This window comes from Equus przewalskii, chromosome 1 (assembly GCF_037783145.1).
Source record: "Equus przewalskii isolate Varuska chromosome 1, EquPr2, whole genome shotgun sequence".
NCBI classification, from domain to species: Eukaryota; Metazoa; Chordata; class Mammalia; order Perissodactyla; family Equidae; genus Equus; species Equus przewalskii.
Window position 1 is genome coordinate 54,959,691 of NC_091831.1, and position 27,525 is coordinate 54,987,215.

Consider the following 27,525-nt stretch of genomic DNA (forward strand, 5'->3'; position numbering starts at 1 on the left):
ATATGGGTGTGCGTTGCACTAGTGTTTAAAATTTTCTGTGCATTTAATTTTTTCGAAATTAAAAATTGGAAAACAAATATTTTTTATGTTCTTGTTTTGTGGAGGCATCAGGGACTTTTAATAGACCATATAGTCTATTCTCTTATCCTAAAATACCAGCCTGTCTGCAACATCCCTGGCCAATGATGCTTCAGCCCCTCGTTGGACATACCTAAAGGTCCAGGGCTGGGTTCTCTGAGACTAAGACACAAAGTAGTCCATGCAGATTTTACCGGTAAAAACCAAAACAGTGAATGATTCATGACCTGCCAAAGTAATCCTCACATAGGTAAGTGTGGCTGGAGACTCACAGGAAACAATTGCATTCAGGATCTTAGTGTGTATTATAATGATTGAAATTTAAATAAATGTGACTGTAGCATCAACCTTTCTCCAAAAAGAAAAGTTATTATCTCAAAGGTGGTGATCTGCATGGAGCCTCAAAAAAGTGGTGCCAGTGGGAGGAGGGGTCAAAAAGCTACCATGACAGTCCCAGTCGTTTTGAAGCTGTGACTCTAGCATGGCCATATATTTCTTGCAATATATATTTCAGCAATAGGGTTAACACCAAGCCTTTAAAATCTTTCCTTTGGTTCCCTTCTCACCAAAACACGTAGATTATTATAAACTGTCTTCCAAAATAGGCTACCTCGAAGGGAAGGGAAGAACACACTTTAACAAGCTTATCTGAGTGTTCTAATCTAAATGGTTCTGCATTTTTTTTTTAAATCTAACATTGCAAGGATTTAGACTACCAAATTCAATTGCATGTGTTTTCTTTAGATCATTCCAGGTTCTTGTAATACTTTTGTCTTTTGATGCTGCCAAGACTGACAACAGAGAAATCCCCATGTTTTGAAACTACATAACTCCATATAACAAAGGAAGGATTGAATAAGTAAATATTATAAAGGCTGTGATGAACTCAAGCAAGCACTACGAGCTCCTTCATTTTATTCACATGGGCGCCTTTAGGGTGTGACTCAGAGCCTGGTAACTTTTACTCCGCATACAATCTAAGAAAGTTTGGTTACCTGAATTCCATGCCCTAGTTCAGAGTAAATTGGAAGCAGACAGGAGGGGTGCCACTCTGACCCCAGGGAAGAAAAAGAAAATCTATCAGAGAGGAGACAGAAAGCTCAGATAATCCGGAGCCTCTCAGTTGATGAAGAAGCTTTCCTGCTCAGATCAGGACACCCTCAGCCTATCACTGCATTACAGCATAATACAACTGTGTTTGGTCATAATACTGAGAAGGAGCTACCTACAGCATAAACCAGCATTTCCTGCTTTTCTAGTGCATAGTGGAGTTATATGGCACTGTTCATGTGCTCAGGGACTTCAAATCTCCCTGCGCCGAAAATATCAAATTATATTTAGAACATCTTGGTTGGCAAGCTGGAATGCACGGAATCTAATTTGAAAGCCAATTCCATTAAATAATATTTTTTAAGTTTAAAAATTTATATTTTGGTCTAAAATAACTTGTTCTATAAGAATTCTAGAAAGTCAGTATCTTACTGAATATGGTTTTCATATATCTTTGATAGTGTGATGTTTAATGTTTATTTATAACAAATTAAAACATTTTGTTAAAGATAAAATATTGACAAGATAAATGAATGGTGTGACATTAAAATAGGTATAATTTGACAAAAAAATTCTATGTCTTGGGGTTGGCCCAGTGGTGTAGTGGTTAGTTCTCACCCTCTGCTTCAGTGACCAGGGGTTCAAGGGTTTGGATCCTGGGTGCAGACCTACATACTGCTCATCAAGCCATGCTGTGATGGCATCCCACATACAAAATAGAGGAAGATTGGCATAGATGTTAACTCAGGGCCAATCTTCCTCACCAAAAAAAAAAAAAAATCTGTCTCTACTGTTTCTTTGCATAGTTTTCTCTTAACCATACTTTTGTAATGAATATAATTTTATAAAATTTACATATGTATTAAATATATAACTGAATATAAATAGAATTATTAGATTGGCCTCCCAATAGTTTATGGGAATTTGAACACTTCATTCTATCTTTCTAATAACACTTTTTTTGACAAAATAACAATCTGAGGAATATGGTAGAGAATTGCAAGTATTTATGACATTTGCTTGTCCATATATTATGCTTATATAGGTTTTTTTTTTTTGGTGAGCAAGATTGGCCCTGAGCTAACATCTGTTGCTAATCTTCCTCTTTTTACTTGAGGAAGATTGTCACTGAGCTAACATCTGTGCCTATCTTCCTCTGTGTTGTATGTGGGATGCCGCCACAGCATGGCTTGATGAGAGGTGCTAGGTCCATGCCCCGGATCTGAACCAGTGAACCTATGGCTGCCAAAACAGAGAGCATGAACTTAACCACTGCACCACTGGGCTGGCCCCTGTAGAAGTCTTCTTAGTATGATTTAATACAGTACTATGACTAGCAATCTATATAAATTTGCTGATACTACCTGTCATCACAAACATATGGCAATGAAAATGAAAAAACTCTCATTATATTATTATCAGTTAAATATAGATTATATACTCCCCAAAGAAATGCAAACAGTTAAATTTTTGCATAATATATAGCCTAGGTACCACTTGCTAGATATTTTAAAAAGTAAAAAAAAAAATTATATTAATTTGGAAAATCCACAAATAATATATATATATTTTTAGGAAGATTAGCCCTGAGCTAACGTCTGCCGCCAATCCTCCTCCCTCTGTTGAGGAAGACAGGCCCTGAGCTAACATCCATGCCCATTCACCTCTACTTTACATGTGGGACTCCCGCCACAGCCCAGCCCAACAAGCCATGCATAGGTCCGCACCTGGGATCCAAACCGGCGAACCCCAGGCCACTGAAGCAGAACATATGAACCTAACCGCTGCGCCACCAGGCCAGCCCCACAAATAATATTTTTTGTGATTACATAAGTGGGTTAGTGCCCATGTTTCTGTCCAATTGTGATCTAAAATTCATAGTTCGCTGGTTTCCATATTTTGAAATTTAAATAAAGTTGAGTCAAACTCCTTATCATACATTCCTTGAGAATTCCAAATTCCCTCCCTAAGAGCTCTGTGAATTTCTGAGAGCTTATATTTCCATAGGCCACCGTCCTGCTCTACTTTTCTGCCCTCAGTGATCTATTGCTTTCTCTTAAATGACAGTTCCCTTCTCATTCTGTTGTAGTGACCAAACATTTTTAAACTCTTTAAAAATTATCCATATACATAATTTGTATGTATGGAAAAGTTTGTGAAAATGTTTAGCGGTAACATGGGAATTTTACAAAGCAGAATGGAGATAATTTATAGTTATAATCTGTCTGGTTTTTGTCTTAGGATGTAGAAAATTGGAGAAAGCATGGCTCCTACATTGAAAACAACGAAAGTCAGAAAATCTAACAGTTCATGACATTTTTTTTTAGCCTGTCAGAGGTGTCAATGAAAAATTGTACTGGATAAGTTAAACATGCAAGGAAAATTTTATTCAAGACTTTCGAAATGAAGGACAGAGATTGAACTCAACTCTGCTGAAACAAAAGGTGGGAGAGTTTTTAAGCACTGGGTTGAGCTAGTGGAAAAGTACTGAAAGACGTTAGGGGGAGCTTGGTCAATGTGACTAGGCCATTGTGTTTACTAATGGTGCATACCAAAGCTGGGCTCCTTCTTTCCAGCAGAGGCTAGTAGACAGAGGCGCTATCTTTCTTGATTATTACATTTCAAATGAGAGGTTCCCAGGTCCTTGAGAAAAATATTCCTGGGTTGTAAACCTGGCAAAAGGCTGGGAGAATATTTGCATCTCAAAGGGGCAGAGAAATAATTTACAGTTGCAAGTTTTCTAAAGTAAATGCTCTAAGAAAAGGGGTTATCTATAGTCAGGAAGAGACCTGTCTAAAATTTAGTCAAGCTGAGGGGAACTTTAAGGTCATCTTGTTCAGGAAGTCACAAGGCAGCCAACTAACCTGAGGTCTAAGGAGAGCCAGGGGCCTGCTGGAAGCCATGCTATGCAAATCCTGGGTTGTCTTGGGCAGGGGCCATTGGATATTGCTAAGGTGAATTCAGCTAAAAGGGTTGACAAATTGAACTTGGATCATCTCACGATGCCAAAAAGTAAGCAGTTGCTCAAAAAAGAACAGGGAGGACGTGATAAAAAGAAACAGGAGCCGCAGCTGAAAGCTTCCAGTACCAAAGGTGGGACAATTTTGTCAAAAAGTAGGGTTAAAATGCATAGGATACAATAATTATCCATGTGTCCAGGGTCATAGAAATAAATAATTGAGAAATAAGTAATGTAAAAGAAGGGACAGTTCTTCCTCTAATTAATAAATGCAGAAGAAATAAGGGAAATAAATATCACTGTTAGGCAAACACCACAGTAATAATTGTGGCAAGATTCAGTGAAGAATATTAAAATTAGTAGATAACCATTTGAGAAGAAATAAGATTTGAATAGTCTTAAACCATTTCCCCCAAGATATTTATTAATTACAAAGGAAAAAAACCAGTAAATTTACAGTGGAGAAAGCCAGCAGCTTACACTTTAACCAAGTGATGAAGGCCAGCATCACCAGAAATGCAACCTATTCACATCTTGTACCTCCTGATTTGATGGACTGAGGACACATGCATTCTGTGTATTCCCTCCAAAGGGGCATAACCTTAAAATAATCATGAGAAACACGTCAGACAAATCCAAATCAAGGGGCGTTCCATAAAATACCTGCTCTGTACTCTTCAAATGCATCAATGTCATGAAAGACAAGGAAAGGTAAGGAATTGTCATAGTCTACAGGAAACTAGGAGATGTGACAACTAAACACAGTGCAGGATCCTGGGATCCTAACAAAAAAGAATATTAGTGGAAAAATTGATGAAGTCTGTAGTTTAGTTAGTTGTATAACTCCAACGCTCATTTTTTAGTTTTGACAAATAGACCTTAGTTATGCAAGATGTCAACATTAGGAGAAACTCGGTGGAGGGTATATGGGGACTCTCTGTGCTATAATTGCAAGTTTTCTATAATTCTAAAATAAATTCAAAATAAAGAGTTAAAACAGTGAACAATATGCATCCCAATCCTCAAACATGCTTCAGCAAACGCAGGGCAATTTATTGACAGCCACCTTTCTTTTAAGTCCCACCTTCTTACTTCACCCTTTTCTCTCCTGTGTGTTCTCCTACAAGAAAACACTGTATACTTTTTAAGCAAACTTTTTAAGTATTTTCTGATATCTATTCACCTATCAAAGCCTCATCTTCCATCACCGTGCAGCTTATTTTCCTGAAGAAAGAGTCTCTCCCTAAAAGAAAGTCTGAAACTATTAAAGTATCTATTTCTCCCTGCTAGAGATCTTTTTAGTGAGGAGGTGAAAAAGTGAGGGCAAAAACAAACACAGAATCATGATGCTAAGATTATGGATACCCACCAAAGCAAATATGCCAGTTTACCTATAAACTGAGAAGATGTAAAAGTCCACCTGCTTTTGGATAACAACATAATTTCTTCAAGAAACCTTTGCCGCATCTTAAAGCTGGAAGACCATCACTAAACGACGTGTAACTTGTGATTTAGGGTGTTTAAATGGGTTTGCATACCACAATAAAATAAGACGTAGTCCAGGTTGCTCCTGCTACGAGGAACTCCACAAGAGTGAGGCTCCTGACAAAGCAATCTCTGCTACTGTTCTCTAGATTTCCCGCCTCCTTGAGTATTTTATTCTAATTACCACTCTCATCATAGTCTTGGTTTTGCTTGAGGGTCAGAGGGTCTCTAAATACTTTCTACCTAACAGCTCGCTTGTGTGGACAAATAAAATTTTTCTTAACTACTTACAGCCAGTTAACATGAGACTAAATTATATACATATAAAATAGACCAAATGTTAGAGATTAAAAGTAATGGTCCCATGCAGAGTAATATGGTCTTGGTAAAGAGGCATCAAAAATCTGGCTCATTATTCCATCCTAGTTATCACTCACCTTCCAAATTGTGGAAACCATTTTAGTATCCATTACTGACCACCCAGACACCTAACTGGACACTATTGTGTCCCATGTATAGCAGTAGGTGATCAAGTCCCAGAGAGAAAGGAGTTTTCTACTCCAGCTCCCTGAGCCCCCACTTCTTCTCCAATTGGTTGACATTTGGAAGGGTAATGAGTCTTCAGAAAAAAACAAATGTGCTTTCATAAATGTAGCCTTGCAGTTTCCCCATCAAGTGTGCCGCATCAAAATGTTACATAAAACGCTATACAACGCTAGACCATTCTCACAAGACTAGATCTTCCACTACAATGGTGTTACTTTCAGATCCTCTTGCAGTCTGCAATGCCCTGAAATTTACCAGAAACCGAATATTATCTCTAAAATTCTAGATTACCTATAAAAATATAGGCATATTTATTAGGTAAATAAATGTAAATTGGCTGTAAGGGTAGTACCTAAAGTAGATGTTTCCTAAATAAATGTTTTTCTCAAAATAATTTTTGGAATTAAGCAAAAAGATTATTCTTAGAAAAAGAATTCATCTTGATGAGTTGAATCTGTTTTATTAGTATGCAATTGCATATTTCTATTTTCTCTAAGTCCCCTTAAGCTAAAGATTAATTTAATAAATCTCGAAGTGAGTTACGAACTGTTTTTCCAAAGAGTCCTATAATTAAAAAATGAAAGGTTTGAGACAATTTACAAAATGCAAGTTTCGAAGGCACATTTCAATGTTATGTATCTATCACCAACTATCTAACTACTTAGATATTTATTTGTGTATTTAATTATTTAAGATGATGGATAACAATGCAGCAAAACTTTCTTGGGATCTTATAGGACAGAACACTGGAGCACTAATTAGGAATTGGTCCCCAGAGGCCAAGGCTTTCTGGATTCTCCTGACCAGAGAAGAATTATCAAGTAATCTCATCAAGTTAAGAATCATCTTCCAGCAGAAAGTGATAAAACCTTCTCTGTGCTGCTCACAAGAATTTAGAAAGTGAGGCGATTGGTGAAAAATCAAGATAGAAGAACTTACAAAAGAATTCCTTCACACTAGTTCCTCTTTCCAAGTCTGAGCCCTACAGTATTTGAAAACACACACCGAAAAGAAAAAGGCTTAAAAAGATTGGCTAAACAAGAATGAAATGAGATATTCATTTCAAAACTGTAAGGTTGTACTTTTATTCAGTAATATTGACAAAATTATTATGTTAAGGAGAAATAAATCATTGGAGAAAATAAATGAGGAAGGGGCAGATGGATAAAGTGACAGGAAGAGAGTACATGACATGATAGAGAAAGCACAAAGGAGGATTTTTTTTACTGCCTTGCTGGCCGACTTTGGGCAAGTCATTTTAGTCTCAACATGAGTTTTCTATGTAAGAAATTGAGAATTGGTGTCTGTTGGTATAATTTAACCAGTTGTTGCCCAATCGCTTGGAGCATAGCAATTCTCAAAGTACAGTTCAAGTGTACCTGGAATAGACTACATCTTGTCTGTGTAATGCATTAATAATGTAGTGTTTTGAACAATTTATTTCCTTAGTTATAGCATAACATTATTTTTTGCATTTTCTTGTTTAATTTTTTTAAATTTTATGATCAAGATAAAAAAATGTAAAGAGAATATGGTGGAGCGTTTTCAGAGAGTCACAATGTTGGCATATTATTCTGAAATTCAAACAGTTCCCAAAGAATCTAAGTGCCAAAAACAGGTAGTTCATTTATATATATTTATGATTATCAGGACACTGCCTGTAGTATTCATAATTCTCCAAACAAATATCACAAGGCTTGATATATCTACTTCTTTCTGTATTACATTGTCAGTTCTCAATTAAAGGACTTCCCTTCATATGAAATGTGCGTAATTCAATTCCTTTCTTTTACGCAGTTCCAAAAAAATTATTTTACATGAGTATTTATGCTAACATCTGGTACAATCACTGCCTGAGATTCAAAATGCGTAAAACTCCTTTAGTGCAGCAATAATGACAACACAGGGGTTAGTAGTAACACCTATCCCACATCAGAAACACAAAAAATACATGAAATGTGTATAGGCTAAATTCATACCGTCAGAACACACACTGAAATTAAATAAACAAAACGTAATTCTTCTTGTCTCCTGAATGTGAATTTGGAGAGGCAAACATCTGGATTAGAAAGGCACTTAGCGGTATACAAGGTTTTTTTCAAGTAAAAAACCATTCAGGAACTAGAAATGAGATGCTACTCAAGAGGCGGCATCTGACAGAGGAGCCTAACTTAGCACCGAGGCGGGAAACAGATGAAGCTGCGCCTACGGATGAGCACAAACAGATAATAAAATTAAGGCCTCAGTGCGTTAAGTTTTCAAAGGTAAAATTGCAGGGTGTTTGGAAGAAACTTTCAGAAAGATATACACCATTTCTACTGAAGCCTTAATACAAGCGGCTCACAAACGAACAAAATCCGTAGTAATTAGAAACATTTTCAAAATAAAAGATGAAATAAAATGTTTTTGCCAAAGGTACTCAAGTACAGGATTGCACAGCCCTATAAAATTTTAAAAAGTGGGGGGAAAGCATATGTTGCAACCTATTCTATTTTACCAAGCAAGGCCATAAATACACACACACATACACGCACACACACAGAGACACGCACACACGCACATTCAAAACAAACAAAAAATGTGGCAGGGGAGAAAACGTTAACACAAAAAACTTACCATCCACTATCACTATCATTTTATTAAAAGAAGAGTATTTTAACATAAAAATAGGTAGGAAGGACCCAATCGAAAAGGACAAACTTTCCCGAGAAAGAACAACTGGTACTGTGGTTGGTTTCCCTTTTCCCTACCCTCCAAGCCCCACCTTATTGTCATTTGGCAATCTCTTGGGTTATCACAACTTTTGGTTGTCACAACTGGGGTGGGGGTGCTACCAGCATCAACTGGGTAGAGGCCAGAGATGCTGCTAAACATCCTACAGTGCACAGGACAGCTGCCCACAGCAAAGAATTATCTGACCTCAAATGTCAATAGTACACCAGTCGAGAAGCCCTGACTTCCACTAATCTTTTGGCCAGAGGTCAGTGGGCACTGGCCCTGACTGATCCGGATGTGCGGTCAGATTGTGGAGCCCGTGATATCTGGTGTGCTTGTCGGTCTTTTATATCTGCTTTCAATCATTCTCAACGATAATAATTTAGCAAAAGAACTTCAGAGGCAAGGTTCTACTCTATCAGTGAGGACTAAACTAAAAAATTGGTCACTAAAGTGCAGTTGGATCACTTTGACATACACCCTACTGGCTTATTAGTTTGCATCTGAACTTCAGCATGTTACATCAGGAGGTAGTATTTACTATTTGGAAATATTTACTATTTGGAAGTACAGGATATTGCACCAGTTTGAGCTGAGAATCAGTAGCCTCCATCAAAGACAGAAAACAGAAATCTTTTCTTACGTCACGCTTTAATAATACATACTTCATTAAATATTCAAGAAAAGTGTATATACTTTCTATTAACATAACTTCTTTTTTTTTTTAATTTTTAAGGTATGCTTTTTTTTTTTTTTGGTGAGGAAAATTGGCCCTGAGCTAACATCTGTTGCCAATTTTCCTCTTTCTTTTTTCTCCCCAAAGCCCTAGTACATAGTTGTATCTCCTAGTTGTAAGTCCTTCTAGTTCTTCTATGTGGGACACTGCCACAGCATGGCTTGATGAGCACTGTGTACGTCTGCACCCAGGATCTGAACCGGCAAACCCCAGGCCACTAAAGTAGATTGTGGGAACACAACTACTACGCCACCAGGCCAGCCCTATTAACGTAATTTCTTAAAGATTGGGAAAATGAAATGAATTTATAGCCATGGTTTCCTCTAGTTAGTAAAATTAAAGGTAGCTATTTTTTCCTTAAGTTTATTTGGGCCATATGGGTGTAGAAAATTATGCATAAACTGTAAATAGTATGATGGACTTCTTTTTGTCTCTGTCCTTTCATCCATAGTACTTGTGTATTTATAAGATACTGTTTCATACACCAGAGATTTGGAAAGTGATAGTTCAGTGGCTTTCCTTGAACACTACACATATATGTGATTATTTCTACAAATTATATTGCAAGAATAGGATCATACCTTATATATTTTTTTATTTCTTATTTTTTTACATCTTAATATAAATTATTTCAATGTCTAAAATAGAGCTTCATCACATTTTAAAATCTCTTTTATGCTATCTACTTACAACTTTTCAATGGTTTTCACATGTTTTCCATCTCTGTATATATGTATGTATTTAGTAGATAGATATGTATATATGTTTGTCTGTATGTCTGTACACATATATTTATGTGTATTGAGTAGACTGTGATGGATAACTTTCTGCATTTTTCCAAATGTATCTAGAGGAAAAATTCTAGAAGACAAAGGGGAAGCACTTTCATAGACTTTCCATGCATAATTTCCTATAGCCCCTCAGGAAGTTTACCCTGATTAATGTCCTTACTGTGTATGTATCCATTTCCAAAAGAACTTTCTGACAGTGGATATCAAAAATTTTTTTATTTTTTCAAATATGATAAGAAGATAGTATTCCATTGCTGTTTTCTTTTGTGTTTCCATAATCTCCGATGAGATGGAACAACTATTTATGTGTTTATTTTAAACATGCCTGTATTCTTTGTGAATATCTTGTTCAGGTCCTATGCCCATTTTTCTGTTGGTGACGTTTGGGGTGGGGGAGGTAGAGTCATTTTCTCTTACCAATTGGTGAAAATCTGTTTATATACAAACACTTTCTTATATAAATTGTGATTCTTGTCTCTCCAAATTGACGTTTGTCTTTTAACAATTTTTCAGATGGATGTTGTGTTTTGTTTGTTTTACTTATTTTATGTTCTCAGGAGTAAAGTTTGCCTGTTTTTTCCTTTGTTTTTCTGTCTTTGGTATCATAGTTAGAAGGTCCTTTATCATTCCAAGGTCACAAAAATAATTATCTATAGTTACTCCTTTTATCTAGCACAGGCTGTGTTGGCCAGGTTCTTGGTAAACAGAGGAGTCTCCCAGCCCCAAGGACAGCACTTTTTCCTCCCTCTCTCCCTTTCTCCCTCCTTGTCTCCCTCCCTTCTTTCCTCACTTCCTCCCATTCCTTTTATTCCCGTTCCTTATGCCTGTTTCTCTATTCCTTCCCTGCAAATGAAACATCAGCTCTTGCTTTTTTAACCTACTATGGCTCACCTTGACTTGGAGGGCTCATATTTAACTCACTGCACAGTATGAGTCCCTCGTGATTAGATATTACTGCATTTTATAAACACTGTATTTTAATAGACCTGACTGTGTGTTAGGCACCTATTACTTTTCTATCACTGCACTAGATCCTTTACATACATTCTTTCTAGTTACAATATTTCAAGGTAGGCGCCATCTGAGCTGAAATATAAGGAATCAGAATTTCAGAGAATAAATAAATTACTGAGTCATGCAGCCTCTAATAAAAGGAGCCAAGATCTTCCCCAGAGATGGTGACACTTTTGTTTACCTATTGGTGCCTCTTATAAAAATAAAAGCCAACAGACCCAAGAGAGTTCTGCATATATTCAGAAACTATACTTTGGAAATAAAATCCCTTTTTCAGTCACACGATTTATACAATTTTAGGAAATTTTAGTAACAATAGTTCCCAAATTCATCATTTCACAGAACTACACTAATCTAATGCTACACTCGGGCTCTACAATTGCACGCAATGACATGGGCAGCACGTGTAAGAAAAGCCTTGATTCCGCTTCTAGACAGCTCAGGTCCAAAATGGAGACTCCTGCCGTTCTGAATGAGATTTTGAGGCCAAAATTTCACATCAGCCCTCGTCTCCCATAAATCTAGCACTTTTTGCCAAGAGTATACAGACAGGTTTTATTCAAACAGTCCCACTGAAGCCTGGACCATAGAAGGGAGGCTGTGTCGTGCAGCAGGAAAAGCAGGCGCACAGGCAGGTCCTGAGGCAGGCACAGCTGGGTCCATCCCAGTTCTGTTGCTTCACTAGATGTGATATTGGGCGCTTGCATAACCTCTCTGTGTCTCTTTTTCTATATTTTTGAAGTGGGGATAGCAGTATCTATCTCCAGGGCTGGGTCTGGAGAATAATTTAACAAATTTAAAGTGCCTGATACATATTAAGCATTAAGTAAATAATATGTTTTTTGCTATATTATTATCATTATCAGAGTAGGAAACTGTGATATGCTAGGGCATGTTCATATATTTTACAGATAAAAAGCATAATTTGAAAATAAATTTGGAAAATTTTTTAAACCATGAGGGCATTTTCTTGTCACATTGACTCCTCCATGGAAGGCTGTGCTAATTTCAACTTCTCTAAAAGTATAATTCAGGTACCAACTCCACGATCCTGGTCTCCTCAGTCACATTGTCTAATTTGAAGTATATAATTTCTTTTTTAATTTAATAGGCTATAGAAGAAACCATGTTTATTCAAAGGCATCTATCTATGAAAGAAGAATAGACATACAATTTTAGTACAATAGGACATTGGAGGAATTAAAAAAATGACATTATTATATTCAATTTTAGTAATATGTAAAATTTCAAACTTCCATCAGAAAACACGGAAAGATCAATGCCGTTTACAATTTTAAAAAGACCTATCAAAAAAGTACATATGTCTTACTGCTAATTTTAGAGAATTTTTCTTTCTTTTAAAGTTCTAGCCTTCGAGTCAATTGAAACTAGAAAGCACTTTGTTGCCACCCGGGTTTTTTGCTCTCCCCTGCACCCAGGACTTTGCTGTAGAAGGGTTTGGACTTCTGATCTCTGGTCAAGCCCAGGAGAGAGGAAAGAAGACTAGAGGAGCTCTGTCATTTTTCATTCCAAAGATGGGCTAATGGTACCTGGAGAGCAGAGAGAACAAAACCTTCCAAATTGTTGTTTTGGAAATAGATAATTTATACCTCGCATAAAACCCCCCTGGACCAATGAGGAAAATTTTGAGTGTAATGTCACCATGTCTACACAGCCTCAACAGAGTTGCTATATATTCTCAAGTCATAGATTTCGAGAACCTACTCAAATTCCTTACAAGTACAATGCACTTTCCTTTCTTAGTGTGGAGGGTGAATATTTTATTAGCCAGGTGGTGTTGTCTTCACATTTCTATTCTGCTGACTATATATTCTCTGTACACGTTCCAATTGCTATGTCTTAGATTATAAGTGCCAGTGACCCAGGACCGTGAATCATACAAGCAAGTACTTCCCGAACATTTCTTGGATGCAGATGACTTTTACCTTTCCTGGCAACAGTCTGACATTGATTTTTTGTGGTATTATATTTTGTGTGCCTATCTTACTATACAACATACCCAATACCTCCTTGTAGCTTTGATATGCTCCTCCTATGACCTTCCACCCAAGGAAACAACATAGAATTCCTTTTATTTTCAGCTGCAGCTTGAAACTGGACCAGGGTCAGGCACCTGACTCAAGGGCCACCCATCCATAAATTAACTAGAAATCCATGAAAGTGTTCCATGCAAAGAGGTTTGCACAGAAGAGGAAATTTATTTAGCTTAGCCAATCAGACTGGTTTTCTCCACAAATTGTTTTTGGAAATTTGAAGAAGACTAGTCAGGAAAATGAATGTAGTCAACCTGCAGAATTAGCAGAGACTTCAAGAATGTGAAGCCACTCAACAAATGATGACGATGATGATGATGACAATGATGGTGGTATTGGTGGTGATGATTATCATCATTTAAATTTGGTCATTTAAGTCTGATCATTTAACTATGTGCCACTTCCTACAAATACTAACTCATAACTTCACAATACCCTATGATGTGAGTAGGTTTATTTCAAAAATAAGCAAATTGAGACACAGAGGAGTTAAGTAACTTGCTGAATGTCAACAGCTATTAAGTGGCAGAATCAGGATTCAAACTTGGCAGTCTGGCTTCAGAAATTGTGTTCTCTTTCTTTAAATTATTTTAGAATCAGAAAGAAGGAGATATGTCCAGAGATTTCGTTCTTAAAAAGTCCTGTTTCTTACAAGTACGTGAACTTTATAGAGCTAAGGACTCCACACGAGAGAAATGTTTATGTTCTATGTCCATTCATATTTACATGAGATTTTAATCAAGTCTTAGAAATACATAGTGCTACAGCCTGTACAACTCAGTATAAGAAATACATGCTCACATTTCTGAGAAACAAATTTAAGTTAATCATCACTCACTGATTAAAAATACGTATATAAAAACCCTAAATTTGGTAACTTCAGTGTGCAAAGGTAATTTTTAGAATATCAAAGGATTATTTAAAACAAGATTTTCTTTTGATCTCCTTTTTTTACTACCTTAACCATTACTTGATACACATTCTCTCTCATAGGAAAAGAAGTATGCCTACATTGTGTATTTCACCAGAGACTAATAATTCAAAATCATTTAATTTATCTATGCTAAATTTTCCACATTAAAAGAAATAGGACTTTTTCAATGACGACAATTAGGAGAATGGGGAAAAAGGCAGCACTTGGTAGCCAGATGGCCATCACAAACACCTCTAAACTCAAAAAGGGAAAGAATCACCTAAACTCTTTCATCTCAGAGAATTTTTCCAAATGACTGTCATCTGGGTAATTAGTTATTAAAATACTAATTTTTAAAAATAAGAATTATCCTATTTATTTTGTAGACAAATTATATTTATTGGTTGAATACAAACGCTGTTTCTGAAACCACTCCCCTCCTCCCAAATTTTCTGCACATTTTCCTTTTCCCAAAGCACAGTTACGGTCAACATCATTCAGTTATTCATTCAATAAATATTTATAGCATATTTACTGTGTGTCCAGCACTATTTTAAGTATGAAGAATATATTGTGGGGAAAAGAAGATTAAAATTGTTGCCTTCCTTGAATTTACTACCTAGTAGGCAGACTAAACAAACAAGTAAATAGGTAGTGTGTCAGAGAGTGACGGGAGTCTTATGGGGGAAAACAGAGAGGGGGAAGAGGTTTGTCTGAGGGCTGGGCATGGGGTTCAGTTTTAAGCAGGGTGGTCAGTGGTGACCTTCCAAAAAAGGTGATATTCAAAAGAGCGAGTGTGTGAGGAAAGAAGAGATTTAGGTGGGATGAGGTCTGAAAGTCGAGGAAAACTAGCTCCGAAGCTAAAATATAAATTTCTTTGAGGAAAAGAAAAATGGTCACCACGTAATAAATAAAACCTCACTGTATGTTGAGAAGGTTGTAAAATTGTAATATAAAACTATGTATGTGAGATGAATTCCAGTCCGGTCTGTAAATTCCAAATCTGCCTACTAGACACCTTCATTTGGTTGTGTAATAGACTTTGTAGACTGGACATATCCAGAATTAATTTCTGATCTTCCGCTATCTCCAATCCGCTCAATTCAATCTCCCTCAGATCAGTATAAACGGCAAGTCCCCATTTCTAGTTCTCAAGCCAAAAACTTCGAGTTGTCCTTGACTCCTTCCTGTCTCTCTCGTATTCAACATCTAATTCTTCAGCAAATTCAGTTGACTCACTCATCATTATATACACCCAATCAAAAACTTTCAACCTCTCTATTTTTAAAACCCTGTTCTCAGCCTCCATTATTTCTCACTTGTATAATAGCAATTACTTTCTAACTTCCTGCTTCCTCCTAAAACACTATTCAGACTATTTTCAATATAGCATTCAGAATGACCCCTTTAAAATATAAGTCATATCATATCACTCTCTGGCTCAAAACCCTCCAAAACTTCCCACCCTACTCGGAATAAAAGCCAAGTTTCTTTCAATGGTTTATGTGCCCTACACAATCAGGCCTCCCTTTTAGCCTCAGACCTCCTCTTACCTCATTAACACTTGCCTCCAAGAGCATTTCCTCCTTAAGACTTTTCTACTTGTTAATCCCTCTGCTGTGAATGCATCAATGAGTAGAAAACACTCTATAAAGCTTGATGGAAGGCTAGGCTCACTAACTAGTAAGCGAGTCACATATAAATATCACAATATAGCCCTTAAACTCCTGCCTCAATGGCATCATAAATAACCACATCCATAAATATTGGGTTGTTCATCAATGTTAGAAAATAAGAAATCTACATTTATGAATGCCAAGGTTCTACTCTATAATTAAATGGAAAAGCAGAGAGATTTCGCCTTAAACCACAGAAGTTGTAATTACTGCAAAAAGATACTATACTGGATATTCTTACCTTTTCCTCTTACTCTAAAATATATCAGATCATTGGTGACAAGAAAAACTTAACAATGGGGGAAATAAATTGGAAAAAACTGTAATAAAAGTAGATACCTTTTTAATTTTTTTAAATCAGAATTTTTATTGAGATTAATTATTTGTAAAGATAAATAAGACAATCAATGAAGAACAAGAGACAAATATCCGAGGCATTTAAGATTAGTTACTAGGCATTAATTTTAACTCAGAACTTGCCAAAAAGACAGGGTGAAATGTATATATTTTCATGTAGATTCGTTGTCTGATAAGTGAGAGGATATTTGATGCAAAGCTTTCCTGGATTGAAAGTTCAAGAAGTATTCATTAAGAGAAATCTAATATAAGAAGTTTTGGATAAAATAGTAAGCAGAGTTTTGAATTTTAATTTTCTCTGCCTAGATTTTTATAAAGTGACTTACAAAGTCACAGGAATGACACTAAATTTTAATTCAAGTAAAGAATTTGAATGAAAAAAGATGAAACAGTTTGGCTACACTACTTCACAACGAATAGAGGGAAATAAAGCCTAGTGACCTTAGCATGTAAAAGTCCAAAAGGAGTAAGTACTCTGTCCTGGAGACTGCTTCTCGGCAGAAGTTTTGTATCATTAAGTCAATAGGGGCAAAGAATAGAGAAAACTTCATGGAAATAAAGGGAGTTGAGCTCATCTTGAAGAACTTTTGTGTGCGAGGGAGTAAGAAACACAAAAAGTAGACAATTCAGACATGGCAAATATCATGAACGTAGCCTCATAGATAGTCGTAACTATCAGAAACTCAAGAATCATTTTAGCAAATAACAAGAGTTTTTGGATTTTTATGCCTTAAAGGGCCAGGAATAAGGAGGCATTGTGAACAACTTTGGCAAAAAAAAAACCCCAAGCAATTAGTATTTATACTAGCAGGCACAAGATCATAGAGAGCCACTGAACATTTCAGAGTGGTGACTAGCAACTTATAGTAAGATTTATCTCTCTCAAGTAGGTTCAACTTTTGGAAGGGAGGAAGATCAGGAAATAAATTAATGTAATCCCCTAGGCTCAAAATATTGAGGACCTAGTGTACTTCTGAAGCAAGATGTCTTAGAAAAGGAAGGCTCTCCTTATCCTTTTTCATATAAATGTATCTGTACCAGGCAGAGTATGAGGTTCTGCAACTATAACACCAAATGAGACAAAAAAATGTGTTCCCTATGCTAATGAGGTTTGATGAGTGGAGAAGAATTATATAATTATATATATACGAATATATACGAGATTAAACATGCACTATGAATGTCGTGATCTGGGAATCTCCGTATGTAGCAGGTGAATGTTGAAGGAAAACTACACTTGGACTTGTGTGTCAGCAAAATCTAGGCTAATCTAGGATCTTAATGATAATCAGGTATTTATTGATGAGGGGGAGGACAGGGAATTGTGTTTCTCAGAGAGGGACATTAGGAAGAGCCTGGTGTCCTATAGGAAGTGAGATTTCCATACAGAGGGTTGAGGTTGGAGAGAAAGTGGTGAAATATGAAGGAAAAGAGAGAAGCAGAGAACAGATCCTGAGGTTCCCTTACACAGGGCATTAAGGGACTGGATTTCATGCTAAGGCCAAGGGGAGGCTGTGATCTAGAAAGGATTTTATGCACGGCGATAGGTGACACGTGCACTTTAGAAATATTGTGTAAGTTCAAGTGAAAGAATGGAAGTACACAAAACTAGAGGCAGGAGACAATTTAGGAGTCTGTTAAAGAAAATCTAGGGGAGAGATGCCAGTGACTTACAGTAGTGACCGAGACAGCCTTAACGTTCCCCTCAGCTTGATTAAACTTTAGATGGGTTTTGCTCTGATTCTAGGCCCCTGGATCTCTCTTTTTTTAGAACATATACTTTATGAAACTTATAATTATATAAATTCTTTCTTTGCCCCTTTGAGATGTAAATATTTTTAAATGCCTCTTGCCAGTTTTACAATACAGGACTGTCTTTCTCAAAGACCAGGGAGCCATCTCTTTGATATGAATCATCAAGGAAGAGAGAGCCCCTATCTCCCAGTCTCTGTGGAAAGGTAGGAGACCAACTGAAGAGGGCAACCTTGCTGTGAGCTGTAAAACTGCCTCCTGTCATAAAAAGGAGAAAGTTCCCGTTGCCTTTGGGTAAATCCAATGAGCAACACAGACGGCCTACAATCCTCCTCATCCCATCTCTGAAGAATCTTTGTTTCAGCAGAGTTGAACTCAGATTGACTTCTGGTCCATCTCTTATTGTAATAGTCTTCCTTTTCTGTATTACTTTGTCCAGCGCAAATTCTCTTTGAAAGTAGTGATAGTGCAGGTGGTGAAACAATCTTTAAGTTCAGAAAATATTTAGAAGATAGTAGAATCAGAACATATTATATGATTAGCTGTGAAAAGGAGTGCAAAATTATTATCAGGTTCAGACTTGTCAACCAGGTGTATAGGAGTGCCATAAGGAAAATAGGAGTTAGAGTAGATTTGTGGGGTAAGATGATGCATTCAGGCTTGGAAACAGTGAGTACCACAGGTGCCTGTGAGCCACTCGAGGAGAGGAAGCTCACAGATCTGCGAATTTATGTAGCCAGAGCTCAGGAGAGAGGACTTGGCTACAGCCACCTACCTAAATATATGGTATTTGAAGCCTCGGGACTGTATAAGAATGTCTGGGAAAAGTGAGAAGAATTGGAAGACTATAGGGCTCAGATCCAAACTCTAGTGAACCGCAATGTTGAAGAAGTGAATGGAGGAAGAGGAAACCATGAAGCACTGAGAATGATCACCCAGAAAGGTAGGAAAGCAGAGTTATTGCCAAATGAGCAATGGAAATTACAGAAACCAATGATGAAAAAACACACTGCCTGGTGTGGTGCCGCTGAATAACATAATTTCATACAGGTTGACCCGAGCTGTGTTTTTCATGGCAACCTAAAACAAATTATTTCATGAAAAAGGTAATGAGGTCATGGCTATCCATATTTTCTATGCTAATTCAGTTTAAATTTGAGTTACTGAGAGTCTATTCTGATAATAAATAGGGCCCATTAAAATGTTTCCAATTTTTAAAATAAACCACCCGTTCATGGCATTTTTTCTATTCTTATGGTGGGAGATATTCAGCTGACAATAAACCACCCGTTCATGGCATTTTTTCTATTCTTATGGTGGGAGATATTCAGCTGACTGAATGTTAAAAAGGAGCAGTGAGGAAGTTCTTCCTGTCACCAAGATGAAGGTAGAGTGCACATGGCTTTTTTTTCCTGCCAAGAATCACCTCCAGTATTTTGACTTGATGTGCTCCAATTTATTTGCTGCTGTTGACATTTTGAGGTTGTGTCCATTAACCTAGGCAACTGTTCTTATTTCTGTCCTAATTTGCCTCTATTTATAGAGTTTATATAGATTCAACGGACTCAAGGATATTCTTTAAGGCAGAGTGGGTTTACAACCTACACGCTCTTAAGTGAATATAACATTAAAGATATGACAAATCTTAGTCATCAAATGAAAACTACAGGTTACGATTTCTTCAATTTGGGATCATCAGTAAATATGATGAATAATGCATCTTTAAAAAGGTAGCATAACTTTATCAGGCTGAGATATGATATGATGACAGTTGAAATCATAAATTTTTAAGTGTTTTGTTTTTAATGTTGTATTCATTAAACTGAATTTCGTCAATTAGAGACCACAGCTTCAACTACCTTCAAATAAAAATCTGGCCTTACTCAGTACTAAAATGAGTTCTCTTTTTCACTCCTCATCTACCAGACTCTATGATCAAAGTTTAAATTGCATGAGACAGAGCAAAATCTTTGATTTAGTTTTTAGACTTTATTGGCTTTCAAGCTGTCTAGGCAGTGGAAAGAATAACTAGAACATGTGTCTTTCATGGCCGGGGGTAGAGAAAGAAAGGGTGATGTTAAATAACTACCTGCAAAACTGTCTCCAACGTGTGTCTTCTAAATATCAGGATGAACTATTTTTTCTTTTCTTTTTTTAATGAGTATGTACCATAAAACTAGGGAATTACACCCTGTATAACCTGATGAAGGTAATTGAGGACTCAAGAGAGACAGGAACTAATGGATCACCAACCTACCAAAATTCCAAAGAAGAAAAGTTCTCAGTGCAGGGTCAGGCATTCCATAACCATTGAAGAAAATAAGAATTTGACAGCTATTGAGTACAATTTTCTTCACCTACTGTCAAGACTCGCTTTGAGTGATCACTATTGTAGTTCTACATTATTTATGTGGATATAGATATATATAAAAGTGCTAGCATCATTAAGAATCACATTAATTCCATCTTCCTTTTAATGTCTTAAGGCAGTTCCTGATCAGTCCCCCTCCTGAGGAAAGAAAAACTTCAAACGACTTATGTTAATAGAGTATCCAGGAGGTCAAAAATGGTTAGCACCATGAAACCAGGAAAGCAAAATAGTCTCACATCAAAAGACTGAGAGACTTGTATTAACAAAGCTCCTTGATCTGCTCAAAAGGAAGTCAAAGTATAACACTAAGCACACACAAGTCTACACTTATGAAATTCATTTTTATAGAAATCAAAATTTATTGAGCATTTCCTATGTGCCAGGAGCTATATTTTTCATATGTCTAGCTTAATCTGCAAAAACAACTATAAAATAGATACTACTATTATTATCACAAATTTACGATGAAAAACTGAAAGTTAGAAATATAAATTAACTTTCCCAGGGTCATGTAAATAGTAACCGGTGGAACCCAGATTTGAATCGTTTGTGTGACTCCCAAGTCCATACTCTTAACTTCTCCATTATCCAGCAGTGCAAGAAAAAGTGAGTCATTTGCTCACATATTCCAGTCACAAAACTCCTTTTCACTCCTCTATATTAAGAGTCTTTCTAAATCCACAGTTGTCATCTAGGTAGGCTTAAGGGACATAGTTTTAGCTGACACTTTAGCAATTTCTTGAGTGTCTATTGCTACTGCTGCCCTATTGCAGACAACAAAACAGGGAAAATTTCTAGAAATTAGAGTTCTCTTGGTATTGAAATATCACAGAGGCCAATGTCATGAGAGACTGAGGAGTAACTGCCTCTGTCTTCTGGATTCTATGCTTGGAGACCTTGGACTGCTGTCCTACAAGGTCCTCTACTGTATGACTCTACTCGACTAATTCTCCACTTCATCAAAGTGAAGTGATCCACGAGGAAGACTGTCAGGCTCTGGACCTCACTACGTAGTTTCCAAATGGTAATCAAAAAACTGATTTTGTTATTGGTGGAAGATTGTAATATTGGGACATTTAGAAATTTGTGAAGCTTAAACAGATCTGATACTAGGGTTTATGGTCTTTGGTTTCACAAGTTATCTTTCTAGTAGAGGAATTAAATATCGACTCCTTAATACTGGCTGCAGCAATGGTAGACAATGAGATCTTAAGAGATGATGAGGTTCTACCCAAGGTTACCAGTGTGCTGTGCTGAAAAGAGTGTGGTTGGTGCCAGAAGACCTGGGATTTGGTCCCAGTCTTCATGACTTGCATAAACTACTGAAATTCTCTTTGAGTCTAATTCCCTAATTAGTAAAATCAAGAAAAAAAAATTCCAGGACATTTGTTAATTAGGAAATCAATTTGGAAATTACTTTGTAAACTGTGAAGTATTAAATGATGATTGGCACTACTCTGTTTAAATAGAAAATATGACTTAACATGTATTTAGTTAATCTTTTAGGAAGCTTTTAGGACTTACCAAAAAATCTTATTATCAGTAAGTTTAGGAATTTGATTTCTTAACAGGAGTCTATTTTCATGTCTCTTTGAAATTTGAGTTTTTAAGATAAAAGGTGTCTATTTTATCCTTGTTAAGATGAGCTCTTTGAAGAATGTTCTTAAAACCCATAGCAAACTCACACTCCTGTATCACTGGATATAATCGCAATTTCGGTGCAATGAGTATTCATGTTCAATAATTAAGATAATCACTAATTTCCACTGCTGTTCCTCTGCCACTTCATGAGGTATGCACTATTGGTCTTTTAGTATTACACTCTCATTGACCATGGACTCTAAATCATTATTTGTTGGTTACAGACCTTTACAATGCCCAGTGGCATTTGCCACTGATGACAGCAATAACAGATGATGTTGAGCCAAAGCTACTGGGAGTGAAATGCAGAAGGCAAAATGATAATAAATAACTGCCACTCCATTACTAAACAATGCCTGAAATTGGTTCTATCACATGTTGGATATAGCAAAGTCTGCATAATCCAAGAACCAAAAAGGCATTTACTCAGTAACAGCAGCAAACAGAAAGGAACTCAAACATTTGTCTTGTGCAGCGCCCAGGAGTTCCTCATTAAGCATGGCATGATTAGTCAGAGGATTCGCAACAGATTCTACTTCAAAATCTTGTGGTATCTTCTCAAATTGATGGTACCTGGGGAATGTGTCAAAATGTATACTCAGTCCAATAGATACGAACTTCAGGAATGCCGGATAGAACACAGAGCTAAAGTCTCAAAAGGCTGTGAGACTGAACATATGAATATTTTCTAAACACAGAGATGTAATTATAGACATGCATTGGTTTACGACGAGGATATGCTCTGAGAAATGCATTGTTAGGCGATTTCTTTGTTGTGTGAACATCATAAAGTATATTTACACAAACCTAGATGGTAAAACCTATTATATGCCTAGCCTATATGGTACTAATCTTTTGGGACCACTACCATATACGTGGTCCATCATTGACCAAAACATTGTTATTCGGCGCTTGATTGTATAGGGAATATGGGACTATTAGGGATATAAGATGCCTGGATGAGATCATAAAACTTGTCTAAACATGATCTTGGTTCCATTCAGGTGATTTGAGTGGAGGATAGATTTGAACTGTCTTCCTTGGTCAGCCATCTCATAAACCTCAGGTACGAGAGCAGAATCTGTTGTAATAAACTCACGAGATAGATACTCAACAAGAGGGTGTTAGTGGACATAAAATGTCCATCCTATAAAATAATTACTCTTTAAAATGTAAAGGAAAATTTGTATCCTTCCTCCCTTTCTCAGACCGCTGTGGCTTCCTTTATTCTGTTCTCTTTCATTCCACTGATGATGTATCAGGCTTTTTGTGATGGTGGTTGTTTGTTTGCTTGTTACTAAATGATTCATCCTACCAACTCTAAGTCCTAAGTGAACTGACATGCAATAATCACCAAAGTTCGTAGTCTGAAAACATAATCCACTTGATAGATTATATAAATCTGAGCCTCAATGATGTTATTAGTAAAACTGGGATAATAATATCAATATAGCAAAGTGAACGTGAGCATTAACGTAATAATATATATGAACAGATATTATTTTGTTTTCCTCCAAAAAGAGAGCCTAAGATGGAGGGTAGTTTATTTTGGGAAGAGATCTTGTGTAACAGAATTAAGAGCCTGGGAAGAATGAATCAGGAAAGAAAGAAGAGCCAATCCAAAGAGCTATTTTCAAGCAGGTCACCGCTGTAGGAATTGGGGCTTGATCCCCCTGGGGAACTTTTGAGGACCTGTGGAAAATGCACTTCAAAATGGTCCATCGGAGGAATGAAAGAGTATTGGCCAAAGGTTGCTTCGTGGGGTGTTAATGCCTTACACAAAGTTGTGTATGTATTAGAATATCGGAGCAGCCTCCTGAGGAATTTCACATAACGGTGGCAGGGAAACCTCAAGGCAGGAAGTCAATAAAATCCAAGCTATTTGAAATTCTTACAGAGGAGATTTATGAGAGCAGAGAATGGCTAGGTTAAAAATAATGTTGCTCCCAGTAGATTTGATGGTCAAGGATCTATCTTGTCACTAGACAGCAGTGAGCGTGTCATTCCAGGGACATTCCAAATGAACTAGACTGTAGGAAGCTGTGCACAGTGGAACACAAATCCAGAATGCAGAGCAGTTTCAGTGTGATTTCCATAAGGTTAGAAGCAGTGGCTTCTATGAAAGATTCTTGAGATCCAGGACTGTGGAGAGTATCAACTTCTTAACCTGCAGTGGTCAAATGGCCGTCTAGCAGGCTAGTAATCCTGTCCGAGAACAAAAGTACGAAAAGAAAAGAAAAGTGCCTTATTTTCTTAGCATATAACTTTAAAGTTTACAAAACACTCTCATAGGCACCATCTTCTTTGAAGTCACCGGAGATGCTGTGAGAAGGTATGCTATTACTCTTCTCTTTGTTCAGATGAGGAAATTGTTTTTTAATCTTCTATTTCTTTTATTTAAGTGTATGCTTTTTACATGATGCTGGCTTTCCTTTGATAGTTTCTGAAGCAATATTGATTTATTTATATTTTTCAGTAATTTTATTGGGATTATAATGATTTGTAACATTGTGTAATTTCAGATGAAGCAATTTGAAGCTTCCGTTTTAAGGGTTTTAACCAAGTCTTCACTGTCTACATGTGATGATCTAGAATGAGAACCAAGGCATGTTTATCCTAATCCAGCATCCTAAAAGGTGTCTTTATTTTAACAAAACTTCCTCCTACCAATGACTTTGTAAGCCCTGACACTCGCCCTCCGCGTCCAGTGGCCCAGCAGCAGCCTCTGTGAATCCCTCACTCACTTCACAAAAGTGTGAGCGAAGTTTATCGCTAGCAAAATTTATTTCCAATTCCATTGCTTTTTGTAAGATTTGATCTCGTACCAAGGATGCCTATTAGCTTTGAAGGAAACTAACTCCAGATGCTGTGTGGCCCCAGATAGTTCCCAACACAAACTGGCATCTAGAGAACTGCGAAATAACCCAAATAATCAGCAAAACCTGGAAACTCAAGAAAAACCAACATTTTTAATAAAATACAGGTGTTGTGACCGATATATAGCAGTTCTCAGCAATCTGAATATTTGAAAACATGGAACTTTCTTAAATTTATCTTTTTCCATCTGTCTCCAAATTTTATGTTACTTCAGTTAACTAATTAAATAATAATAGTAATAATGATAATGATGATCATTATACAGTTGCTACTACCACTAAAAGAATAATAATAACTAGTAATTATTGAGAACTTATTATGAGCTAGGCACTGTGTTAAGCGCTCTATTAATTAACTGAGTTAATTCCCACATTAAGCCTTGTACAGAAAGCACTATTAGTAGCTTCACTTTACAAATCAGGGAACTGAGGTACAGAAGGCTGAGTTCCCAAGTAACACAGCAGGAAGTGGCTGATTCAGACGTGTTCCCAGGCAGTCTTATCCACTATACCATACTGCCTGCCTTTCAGACCCAAGGTCTGTAGTCTGGTCTGCAGTTGCAAGCTATCAGTTGCTAGGAAACCAAACTTTCACAAATTCCCAAGCATTGGGTGTAAGTAAAGTGAGGTACTGCATCTCAGAGTAGTTCAGAAGTTGATTAACATCTTTGAAGGGGTGTGGGAATGTGTGTGTATGTATGTATGTGTTGAGCATATGGGCAGAAGAATGCACTGAAGAAAAGAAGAAAAGTAGAGGAAATTTGCCCTGGAAGTTTTTTTCCCTAGAATTTCAGAGTATATTTACAGTTTCTCGGTTTCTCTTTCCTACTTTGACGAACATGTACATATTTCACTTTTTAATTCCTATGACTGCTATAAAAATCAAAAGTGGTACGGAGTGATCCACTACCCCGCAGAAATGGTCTCACCGTGAGCTCTCAAGGTAGAGGAGATAATTCCCCTCAGGCTGCTGCCCCTGCGTCCTGAGGCCTCTTCTCCCTGTGCTTTGCAAAACCAGCTCCAGATCCAGGAGTCCCGTGTGAGAGAGGCTGCCTGCATTGACAAGGACAGGGCATAGCACACAGCTCTCCCCCCAGGGAGGCGACATACCCGGTCAGTTTTCCCTTCGGTCTGGACGCTGGTGTGACTGCGGACCTCATGATCCTCTTCCAGGTCAGAAACTTCCTCCAGTTCCTCTGGGGTCTGTAAAAAGAAAGCAGAACATTGCTGGCAGGGACGCAAAATGGAAAACAGTCTGGCAGTATCTCAAAAAGGAAGCATAGAGTTACCCAGCAATTCCACCCCTAGGAATATACCCAGGAGAAAAGAAAATACACTTCCACACAAAAGCATGTCAACAGTGTTCAGAGAAGCACCTATCATAAGAGCCAAAAAGTGGAAAAAACGCGAAAATTTATCTACTGATGAGTGAATAAATAAAATGTGGTAAATCAAAATAAATTAAATTTTCTAGGAACTTACTAACTAATGTAACATGAACTTCAGTGTCTATTCTAAATAGTCAACCTACTTCAATTCCTTTTTTTCAATTTCAAGTTAAACATGTCTCGTTCAGGGATGTATTCTGCTCAGGAATCCCCAAGACTGGATTGGGTTCCTCTGCCAGCATTTCCCGATGCCCTCTCCTTTCGCTATCATAATGCTCACCATACTTTATTGTACCACTGTTTGTTGAGTCAGGCAGCCAATTGTTGAACTGCCTACTTTGTGACATAAAGACTAGGTCTGCCCTGCTTAGTGTCAACCTGACACATAAATGCTTTTGAATGAATGAAGCAAAATTATCAGTGATAGCCAAAAGGTTAGTTAGATATGAGCAAAAGAACACATCTCAACAACAACAAAACCTGTCCTAACTGTACCTTTGCCCTGCTTCCATCTTCTTTATTTCAAACTAAAGTTTTTTTATTTGTTTCATGTTGCTTTTCGTAGTTCAAGGTTTTCATTCCTCCAGTCTCACTGGGGCATTAATATAAAGATACCAGTCATTATTGCAAAAACAAGTAAAAGTACTGGACAGGAATTAACTTAATATTTGTTTTAGTTTACACAGTATCAGCTCTAAACTATGACGCGTTTGCTACAAAGCCCTGGTGAGAAATGCAGAACACAAAAGTTTAGGATTCATGAAAAACAACCACAATCAAGTAGAAGATCTCTTACAGCTTGACCCTGGCTGTGAAAGAATGGAAAGGGCCGGGCTCTGCCTCCTTAGGCCAGCTCTGGTTTCCCTTGAACCTTGCTGTGCATACAGGCCTTTTGTTTATTTTTCAGGGCTGTGAAGAACTTTCCTTTCCTTGGGACCACTCCAGAGATGGAAACTTGCAATGGTTAGCTCACTTTATGGAGCAAAACTACCAATTTCCTAACCATCAATGGCCTCGGATTCTTTCTCATCTTCTGCATCTTTAATCAGCATTTTCTTTGTCTTTGAACCCTTGTACTGAGCATCATCCATCCCTTTGCATTTATTTCAATTGACTTCGACGG

General features: G+C 37.1%; 1 protein-coding gene across 21 annotated transcripts in view; it reads right to left on the reverse strand.

The window, feature by feature from the left end:
* CTNNA3 (catenin alpha 3) overlaps positions 1–27,525 on the reverse strand; it is a 1,517,748-nt gene that overhangs the window by 128,586 nt on the left and 1,361,637 nt on the right. For all 21 annotated transcript variants that reach the window (XM_070563754.1, XM_070563769.1, XM_070563716.1 and 18 more), the window contains one exon: positions 26,125–26,217. In XM_070563754.1, the coding sequence (XP_070419855.1) occupies positions 26,125–26,217 (93 nt within the window). The remainder of the gene's footprint in view (positions 1–26,124; positions 26,218–27,525) is intronic.